Source organism: Alosa pseudoharengus, unplaced genomic scaffold (assembly GCF_046254945.1).
Source record: "Alosa pseudoharengus isolate Yale_2024_CS ecotype anadromous, Long Island Sound unplaced genomic scaffold, YU_APseudo_1.1 YU_APseudo_1.1_scf_13, whole genome shotgun sequence".
Lineage (NCBI taxonomy): Eukaryota > Metazoa > Chordata > Actinopteri > Clupeiformes > Clupeidae > Alosa > Alosa pseudoharengus.
In genome coordinates this window covers 15,958,073-15,968,594 of record NW_027468598.1, presented here as the reverse complement: position 1 = coordinate 15,968,594, position 10,522 = coordinate 15,958,073, and the positions used below count along the sequence as shown (strand labels likewise).

The 10,522-nt window shown below is 44.2% G+C and overlaps 1 protein-coding gene across 1 annotated transcript in view; it reads left to right on the top strand.

The window, feature by feature from the left end:
- Positions 1–2,639: 2,639 nt before the first annotated feature.
- The window catches only part of LOC143121720 (capZ-interacting protein), a 19,882-nt gene continuing 11,999 nt past the window's right edge, over positions 2,640–10,522 (top strand). Inside the window, exon 1 of the mRNA XM_076282277.1 lies at positions 2,640–2,919. Within this exon, the coding sequence (XP_076138392.1) occupies positions 2,914–2,919 (6 nt within the window). The 5' untranslated portion in view covers positions 2,640–2,913. The remainder of the gene's footprint in view (positions 2,920–10,522) is intronic.

Genomic DNA, 10,522 nt, shown 5'->3' with positions numbered 1-10,522 from the left:
ATTTACCAGCATTTGTCTGGTGCAATTTTGAGCCCTGCTAGTAGGCTAAGCAAGCATTAGGCAACTGCAAGGCATCTGGTCAGGTTAATTGGCACGACACATTTCAGTGCTCGTTTTGAGAGAGAGAGAGAGAGAGATTTATTACACTCAGCTCTAAATAACTAAATTTAGCCAGAAGGGCTAAATGCTTTCCCCCGTTGTTGAACATTTGTACTGACGAGGATGTTACAATCTCTAACACTATAGATGCTAGCAAAAAATTGCAGTTTTGATACACAGCAGGCCTGCAATGTAGGAGTTTTTCGTAAGGGAGATGTTTTAACAGTGACAAACTATAAACCATTAAATATCTAGAGGGGGCTGAGACAGCTTTCATTCACCCTGTAATGCAGTGTTTTTCAACCTTTTTTGTGCCACGGCACACTTTTGACACTTAAAATGTCCCACGGCACACTAACATCCTGTGTGAAGAAAAAATAAACATACCATAGCCTAAAATTTCAAATAATACACAGATATGGCCTTATTATGGCTTCTATGCAAGACCTGCTCAATAAAACAAGCACCCTCTTTTTTATTTGTAGGTGACTATATCTAATTTAATTGTTGTTATGAACTGGATATGTGATGATTCTGTGAATACTGGATATGGGGCCCCCGTTGTACAATGCCTGCATACCAGAAATAGTGCAATCATACAATCAATGAGAGCATGTGGTTATACATTCTTTGAACAGTTGCTTTTTTGGACCAGTGAGTGACATTTGGGTAATTTTCTGCGGCACACCTGATGATCTCTCACGGCACACTAGTGTGCCCCGGCACAGTGGTTGAAAAACACTGCTGTAATGAGCCATTTAACCATCAAAGTGATTACAAAGCTGATGACATAAACATAAAACAGCATTAAAAAACCCAAGTTTCATGGGAATGAACATGTTCCATGGGAATGTGTTTAAATGTCCACTGAAATGTATGCAAATGCCCTATGCATAAGCAAAGCATTTGTAATTAGAGCTGAACATTGCAATCTCAAAAGTTACCGGTATTTGTATCCTGCAATGTAGTATGTTTTTGTTGGGTTTGCCACACACTGATCTGATTCCATGATTTTGTAGAGGGTAGCTGTTCTCTGTCTCTCTCTCTCTCTGTGTGTGCAATCCCATTTTAACATCAAACATTTTACTGTCTTTTTGGTAGATCTCTGGCATAGACCAAACAACAAAAGAGCAGTCAGATGATGGAGAGAGAAGGGAGATCAACAGAAGGAGGTGCAGAACATTTGCTTAATGATACATTACATGCAACCTCACACTTAAACGTGTATGTACCTAGTAATTCAATAATAAATACTTTGGGCAGTCTAATGTAGTCTGTTGTCTACTATAATAACACATTTTATGTACTGTATATATATATATACAAAAAATCCTCAGCTAATCTTTACATTTACATCCGGTCCAGCCGGGCTAAGCCCAGGTTGTCCTGAAAGTCTAGAAACGCCCCTGGGTCTCTGCATCCGTTCAAGACCCCATTTCAGTCATCCGCTATCAAGGAAGTAACTTCTGAAGTGAAGCCATTGTTCTTCAGTGTAGGCCTACAGTGTCTTAGGCCTACTTCAGTTGTGAACAGAACTTGAAGTCTGAGTGCTGACCATTTTTAAAATAAGTAGCCTATTACTCATAGTCATTAATTAATTAAGCTGGTATGTCATAAAGCTGACGAGGACAAAGTTACACAGGGGATTGTATTTATTTCTTTGTAATGAACAAAACTAAGACACCTTTCCAAATCCGGTGGATTTGTCTCCTTGTGTGAGGATTACAGGTCAAAACAGAGTGAGTCAGCTGTCTGGTGACTTACAAAATTCTGACTTTCATTTTGATCTCTTATGCAGATCTCTTTTTCGTTGTCACATGGTAGACACAGGACTTGCCTTTAATGCTTCTTCATCAGTATTCACATTATTTCCTGCATTATGTGGATGTGGTGGAATGAAAAAAGGAAGGGAATTAAAGAAAGAACAAAAGATAGGAAATGAAAAACTTCTAACACATTATCTTCACACACCTTATCTTGTGCCACTGAGGCGCAGCTTAAGTTTTGTGTTTTTAACCAACCCATTTTGATTGCCTCCATTATTTCTTTTGTAAATGTTGACACTGTGTCAAGTTACAAGATTGTAAGAATGTGTAAATATTCCAATGAATATATTGAGTTTATCAACAAAGGATTGTGCAAAGTTAAAGAAACATGTTATCTGATATACCTCAAGAATCACATGTCAGCATTCTATCATAACCTATTCTAATGCACTGTATGATTCCAATACTGTACAGTTAAAAGTAATTTCTTCACAAGACCATCATATCAACGCTGGAAACGTTAAAAGTCAACATAGCCCTTAGATAGATATTTTTGTGACCACGCACATCTTTCTGTAAGATTGTGATCACACACCTTCTTGCTGCTATGTCAGGCACAGCAAAACTCCGCAATTCTGCCAGCTTCAGAAACCACCAGGCTGTTGCGCAAGTGGCATGTGCGATGTAATAACGATACACAGTTCACTCAAGCTTACTCCGGGTACGCCTCTGTCTTTCGCACACACGCAGACATAGACACTCGTCTCTCTCTCTCTCTCTCTCTCTCTTGCACACGCACACAATTATACTCATGGTGTGGTTGGTACTACCGTGTTGTTGACTTCGGCTCTCTGGGTACGCATTGCCCATTTCCAAATATAAACATTGACCGCGCCGCTCTTCAAGGAGGCAACGTTCAGGAGCTCGCAAACTGCACTGGGGTGAGAAAGCGCCCAAAGACTAGCCTAAGCTACTTCGAAAACTTTGACAGCCAGCAGAGGAACAGCGAGAGGGAAGACGGAGCGACGGGCGGACAGCTACTTTGAGGATGGAGGTACAAAACACATCAAAAACTTGAAGTTATCAATGGCATGATATTCTGTCAATGAAAGGTTGACTGGGTAGTTACCGAACGGAACTGTTTAGCAAATAAATGTCGTTTCTTACATCATGTCCGAGCCAAAAAAGAAATTCACATTTGTAGCACAGCGATTCTAGTCACGTGATCTTTTGCGCGCACGAAGGATATGCACATAAGCACGTGTTTTACTAAATAAATAAGTTATGTCTTTCTTATCTTCGAGGATTGGACTTGTTTTTTAATATGTAAAGTATTCATAATCTAACATTTGCTTAAAGCACTATACTTATGACCCACTGTTTCCAGTTCTTTGGATTGATCTTAAACAATACTAATGCCTTAGGAAATCATTGAGTTTGCTTTTTGGTGTCTTGTGATGTTGGTTAATAGATTTAAATGAAAAACAAAGTCAAGTGACTAGGTCACAGGGGAGCTATAGTGTAGTTGGTATGCACTATGGAGCATTGATTGACAGTCACCACAAGAAGGACTGCACCAGTGCTTGTCTCAATTTGCCATACCCTCAATTTGCAAACTCTTTTAAAAAAAAAATACTGTCTAAATTTCGACCTTTTAGTGGATCAAACTGTTACACATTGTGGTGTGTCTTCTCTACTAATAATGTTGATAGATTTGGATCATAGTGGTAAACAGAAACATTTTAGATGGCATATCAAGGAGAAGGTCAATGCTAAAGAGACACTTTGGTAAGGCCACAAGGAAAAATGTGAGTGTATCTAAAAAGTCATGGTGAAAAGCCTCTTGTATACTAGTGATGACCTTGCACACTTGCTGTACAAGCTGTGGACTGTGTGGATGATGACCTCAACATTGTCTGGGAGTAGAAGCAGCTGGCCAGAAAGGACATACCTGTTTGTATTATGCTGCACCTCTAACCTGAATAATATTTTCATTTGACTAAACTATGTGGCCAAGCCCCAGTGAGAGACAGGAAATAGAATAGACCCACACAGCCCATGTGCATGTGGTTGATTCCGCTGAACGACCAGATTTATGGGTAAAAATGGAGTGTGTTGATGGTTTTTTTTTGTCTCAAGTTGCCTGCCCTCAGCGAGACGACCATGAAGGATGTCGTTCTGCAGACTCTATGGTCTTACTTCCGCTTCTGGTGAAGTTACTGTTTTACGCCATGTTTCTCTCGAAGCGCTTCTCTTAAAGGCTGGAGTGAAATGACACAAAGTTTGCCCATAAATGCTTCTGAAATATTTGTTTTTGTTGTGTTGAACTGTTGGTAATTTCAGGAATGGGATGCTTAGAAGTCTTTGTCTGTTCATAGTTATCCTCAGAGTTAAAAACAAAAGCAGATTGCATTGAACAATGTCAAGGCTGAACAAGTGAAATCCATTGTTTGTTATTGTTGTTGATAATGCTATGCTTAGAAAAAATAGTCTGTGTAAGTGGTTTGAGGGAGACGGGGGGGAGAGAGAGACCTCCTTGATATTATTTATAGGATCATTGAGTCCCAGTGCTAAATGCTTGCGATGAGTGGGGCTATTTCCAGCCCGGCAGTCCAAAGCAAGGGGCGGTGTGTGAATGTGCAGCGGGAAAAATCACAACATCCTCCCAGAGCAAGTGGAACCACTGGCCTCCCACTGACCATCCTCTGTGAAAGGCTGGAAGTCCCATTGAGAGAGAGAGTAAGAGAGAGAGAGAGAGAGAGAGAGTGTGTGTGTGTGAATGTGCGTGAATGTGCGTCTGTCTGTGTGTGTGTGAGTGAATGAGTGAGTGAGAGAGAGAGAGAGAGAGAAAGAAGGAGGGTTGAGACTAGAAGGGTTAGGTAAACTTGTCTCGCACTATTCTCCGCTGAAAGCTTCAAAAGTGTCACAGTGTGTGTGTGTGTGTGTGTGTGTGTGTGTGTGTGTGTGCATGTATCAGTGTGTGTATGTGTAGAAGGCAGCAAGAGAGAGAGTGAGTGGGGGAGCAGGAGGGGGGTGGCCTCTTTGAGGATGGAAAAAAGGGGTGCAGCAGCAGCAGCGGCGTCAGCGTCAGCTTCAGCGTCAGCTTCGTCAGCAGTGAGGAACAGCCTGTAACTGGAGCAGTGAGAGAATGGGAACGGCCTGCCAAGCATATGGAGGCCAGATTTATTATGTAATCCATAGTAAGTGTAAAGAAAACCCCAAAGCCAAACGCTGAGGCCAGCTCTGGTCCAGTGAGGGAGGTTTTGTTACTTGTCTCTCACCCAACTACAAGTAATGATGCGCCCACTCTGTAAACGAGACATCACCTGAGGGAAGCTTACTGGGATGTCTGTGTGGAAGCGTTAATGAGAGGACTTAGGGCAGAGTAAACACAGTGGGCAAAACCCCAACTCTACTATTTACGGTCAGAATCAAAACCGTCACTATGAGGGAAGACGATGGCACGAAAGCTGACAGATGGTAATGAAAGAAATAATTGTTGTTGCTCTCCAAACCGCGGCCACTTGATTAAGAGCACATGTGGATCATAATGAGATGTGTTTGTAAAATTTTTTTAGTGTGACATGCACTTCTTCACATTCCCCCGATCGCCTCAGCTTTTTATAGCGGCAGGAAACCAGTTGGTGTGGCTTCAAGTGATGTTGTCACCAACTTGGCATTTAGACCTGAGAGGAAAACTGAGTGGCTTATTATTTTCCCTAGATCATCACATCCCATGTGGATTATGTCAAGTTGAAGTGTGTCTGTGGTTACTTATGACCTCTTAAGTGGTCTGTGACAGAGCCAAAGCTTGTAGATTTGACAGATTCTCCATACATACCTGTTTGCCTGTTTGGTTTACTTGTAAAAGCTGATTTAGGTTTAATAATCAAGCATATCGAGGGATTTCTAGCACGAGAGACTTCTATGAGACACTTTGCTCAGAAGTTGTAAGAGTTGATTTATGAAGCAAAAGCTATAGTAGTGACGGGTGAGGGAGCTGAGAACTCGAAAGTGCCACTCGTGTGTCTTAAGGAGCTTGACCACACAGCAGCTTCCAGTTTTAAGTGCTGATGGTCACAAGTGGCAGTGGTTGAGAGTGAAACCTGTTTCATTACAAGGGCTGTCGTTCTGATTAAATAAAAAAAAAAATGGCCTCACACCTTATTTTAAAACCTGTTTACCACATATGGGCCAAATCCACTGACAAGATACCAGTGTGCATTTAGAATAACCCGAGTGGGAGTCTTCTAACATGCGCGTCTTATCTGTTGTGTTTGTTGTTGCCTAGCAGTCCTTACCAATGAGGCCTCTAATGAGGCTGGGATGCACTCGCGAGGGACAAACAGAGCGGCGCACAAGGGACTCCCCCTCAAAACAGATCTCATGTAGCCGGCGACGACCCAGCTGCCCCAAACTGGGCTGGAACTCTGGCTGTTCATGCGTTCCAGATGCGAGTGGCGCACGTAAGTGCGCTGAACATAAGGCGTGAATCAGAGAGAATAATGTACATTCCAGGCATAATTCCAATTCTTCACACCTAGTGTTCACCCAAGCTTCTGTCTTAACACTCAGCTGGTTTGGGGGCAGGGGGGGTTGGAGCTGATAGTGTCTTAAGTAAACTCTGGGCTTTGTCACTCCGGAGTGGATCAGCCCGTCATCCAGAACGGAACCTCTTCAGTTCTGTCCCAGTCATGTCGGAAAAAGACACGCCCTCACTTTTGTTGTACAGTGAAGCAAATTATGTCAGCGGTGGAAGTACCAATATTATTTCACGTCAAAGGAAATGATGTATGCCGTGGTGTGCTCCCAGCTGGCAAACTACTTAAGCTGTTCTGTGATGGGTGGGAGTAAGAGACAGGAGGAAGTGATGACACTTTTGTATCCTAGATCAGTGTTCTGGGAAGTAATGCTCAGAAAGTGTCCGACATGCTCCTGAGTCTTGTAATTAGCATGCCTGCACTTCAAATGTGTGTGTGTGTGTGTGTGTGTGTGTGTGTGTGTGTGTGTGTGTGTGTGTGTGTGTGTGTGTGTGTGTGGTGTCCACGCTGTGGGTAGGCATGTGGCAGCACTGGCATGCAATCTGATTAGCTCCTGAATGCCAGCTATGTGCGACAGACCTAACGGGGACCTGATGCTAGAGGCGCACCGCGGCGACAGCTGTGAAGAGCTCAGGTTGCCGTGGCGAATGTAAGCAAACAGAATATGGATCGAGGGGATAGACTAGATGACAAGATGACATAACACTCAAGGGGATGTGGATAAACAATCGAAGGGAGAAATTAGGCTGCTTAGATGTTAGTCAACACGTTGAATGTCAACATTGCAAAATGCCCACAGTTAGCAGGCCCAGAGGGTTAGCATGGTCTGAGCTTCCAAACAGTGGTTGTCATAATAACATAAAACAGACTCGGTAGTTGACATCATGGACCCAATTCTTTCATTAAATCCTTAAACAACTATATCAAAAATAGCAACACAACTTTATGGATATGAAAGGAGCATGAAGGAACATTTTATGGGCAATAAAGGAACATGCTTAAAGAGCATTATATACAGAAGGTCACACAGGATGATCCTTCACACATTCCCGTAACACTCAGCCCTATAATATCAACAAACCGCAAAACGTCCGGCCTTTCAAGAAACGGCTCTGGCCACACTTGGCGTAGCGCAGCAGGATGGAGATGAACCGGAGGGATGATCCCCCAGACGTTCACAGGCCTCTCATCTTTCATCCACCCAAAAGCCTCGTGGTGGTGCAGATGAGCTGCATAATCCTCCTGGATGAATCCGTCCACCGGGGATCCGCTCCTGCGCAGCCTCAGCTCGGCAGCCTGTGATCCTGGGGCCTCCAGATGGTTCCCTTCCCTTTGATTACCAGGCGCTGGGCGGAGGGGATCAGCCCATGAGGACCTCTCCCCTTAGCGAGTCTAGCGAGGAGAACTTGGGGCAGAAGGTCATATTAATCAAGCGCATTGGCTTACTCAGTATGCAAGGCTGTTGAGCAGGATGGCTGAGAAGTTGGAGGTGGGTTGGTGTTGGTGGAGGGGGTGTTATGAGAGGCATTTAGGCATGCAAAGTATAAACACAGAGAGAAAGCTTTGGGTCCATCGTGCTTTATATTTTTATTTTTTCATGACCGCACAGATTTTTTCATGACTAGCATGGCTAGCACCATCCACAGAGACATGGCTTTCTTTTGTGCAAGACGCAACCACAGCGGCAGTAGTGTCTTTGAATTAATAATGGGAAAGATCTAAAGGCAGCCTTGCAGCCAGCAAGTATGAGGGCGAGTATGATGATAAGAAATCACCTGACATTCCAGAGAAACAGGCCATAACTTGCTTTTTGCCTTCTAGCATCTATACTTAATGCAGAACCCGAGAAAGAGAGAACGAGGGAGAGAGAGAGTAAACGGCTCCATACACTTACTTGACGTCTCAAAGCTTCCTGTTTGGCCCTATGCAGTTACCACAGTCATCAATCTTTAATCTAAGCCACAGGAAGAGACACTGCAAGACCTCTTAAAACGTGTGGTGCACAAGCTTGCTTTTTAGAGCCTTGGGTTGCATTGGTATTTCAGGACCTCCACCTAAAGTAATTCTCCCCTGGCATCCATACATGCACACATGCTCACACTTTCAAGTAGTGCTGTTTACTCCAACGTTATTATTTTTTATTTCTTGTGTGTGTGTGTGTGTGTGTGTGTGTGTGTGTGTGTGTGTGTGTGTGTGTGTGTGTGTGTGTGTGTGTGTGTGTGTGTGTGTGTGTGTGTGTGTGTGTGTGTGTGTGTGTGTGCGTGCGCAGTGTGTGAACATACACACCACCCCATCAGACCCACCACTGTGTGCTCACAGTGCCTATGCTGTGTGCAGATGTTCTGGGCGAGGGTGGAGGATGGGAGTGGAAGTTTCCTCCTCCCCACTTGAGTGGAGGAGCAGTCCCATGTGTGTGTGTGTGTGTGCGTGTGTGTGTGTGTACGTAAGTACGTGTGTATGGTTGTGTGTGTGTGTGTGTGTGTGTGTGTGTGTACGTAAGTACGTGTGTATGGTTGTGTGTGTGTGTGTGTGTGTGTGTGTGTGTGTGTCAGTGTGTGTGTCAGGAGCTGAGCTGCACATGTGGTAAAGCACACAAACAGCTCTCCACGCTCCCTCCCTCCTTCTCTTTCTCTCCCACTCTCTCTCTTTTCTTTCTCTCCCTCTCTCTCCCTCTCTCTCCCTGTATTTCTGCTCTCCCTCTCTCCGCTCTCTGAGAAGGCTTCTTGGAGGCTGTGGAAAAGGATTGAGGGAGTAGCACAGTGATGATGTCAATCTCGGGCACATCATGTTTTCCTGGAAAGGTACAGCCAGGCTGCTGGCTGTCTCCTCTCTGTTAACAAGGCCCGGACTTGGCTGTAGGTGCAAACGCTTGCTCTTGCTTTGATTGGGTCATAGCTGGCAGAACAACCCGACCTGAAGACTTAAAGAGACCGGCTCGCGCAATTTCAAAACAAGCAAGGGAAAAAAAAAAAGGATGGGATCTCTGTGTTTCCACAGGCGTTTATACAGCTTTCCCCTTTAAATGGCCGCCCAGTAATTTTCCTGCTCTGTGTATTTAAACCTGTTAGGACTGTTCTCAGTGCCTGAGCTGGTTCTCTTGTAGGCTTGAGCTCCAGGCATCACTCTCACAGGCTCCTAAGGGCTGAACTTGCGTGTGAAGCAACTTTTTATGCAAATTATTACCCAGATTTAAACAGGCACAGGAACAGAACTGGGTCAGACTTGGCCCAGAATAGGCCCAGATCCGCCCCCGGGATGGCTGTTGTTTGGGTAAGAATTACGCTCAATGGTATCATGTGCTGGCCTCCAGTCCCCCTCATGCCAGTGATGGTAATCACAGACAGACAATGGCCGGCTTTGTGAGGGTGGGTCTGGACCACTCTCCTGTCTGGGCTCTTTAAGAGCACATGAAGAAAAGCCTTTCACGTCTCCCACATGGAACGCCACACACAAACACAAATCTGCGCCATAGCTGGAGCCGCTCTTCTGGGAAACATGAACGATAAGAATCAAGCCGGTTTCCAGATATAATCCAATGTTCCGAGTGCAGCTCTCCCTGTATATCTCTGTGCATCCTTGTTCAAGTTAACATGTCGTAATCATGGTGAGGTCAGATGTTTGACTCCCAGGGACAACTAATACTAGAAGAAACACTTGTATAATTGGTCCATAGAAACATCCTCTTCACACATACAGTAACAGATGCATGATAAGTCAGAGTAGCTCAGCGGACTGGCATACGTGGACCACAGACTTCTCAAGGGCCTTGGCGTCAGTGCTGTAATTTTCTGACTTTCTCACACACAGCACTGGGCACCATCAACTTGTTGTGTCATATCTGTACCACACACAGACACACACACACACACACAAACACACAGACACTTCCTGTCATGTGAAAGTTTCCACATACAGATAACAGAGGCGTACTCAACTGGTGGTGGTGATGGGAGTTATATGACCCAGGACACAGCATGATAGGACAGAATCTCTCTTGAGATGCCCTACTTTTCCATACAACAAATGTTCTTTTTTAAAAAATAAAAAAACTTGATGGACAGCAAAAAATAACTTACAACAATTATCCATCAACAATGTGTACTCAGGGCCTGTTTT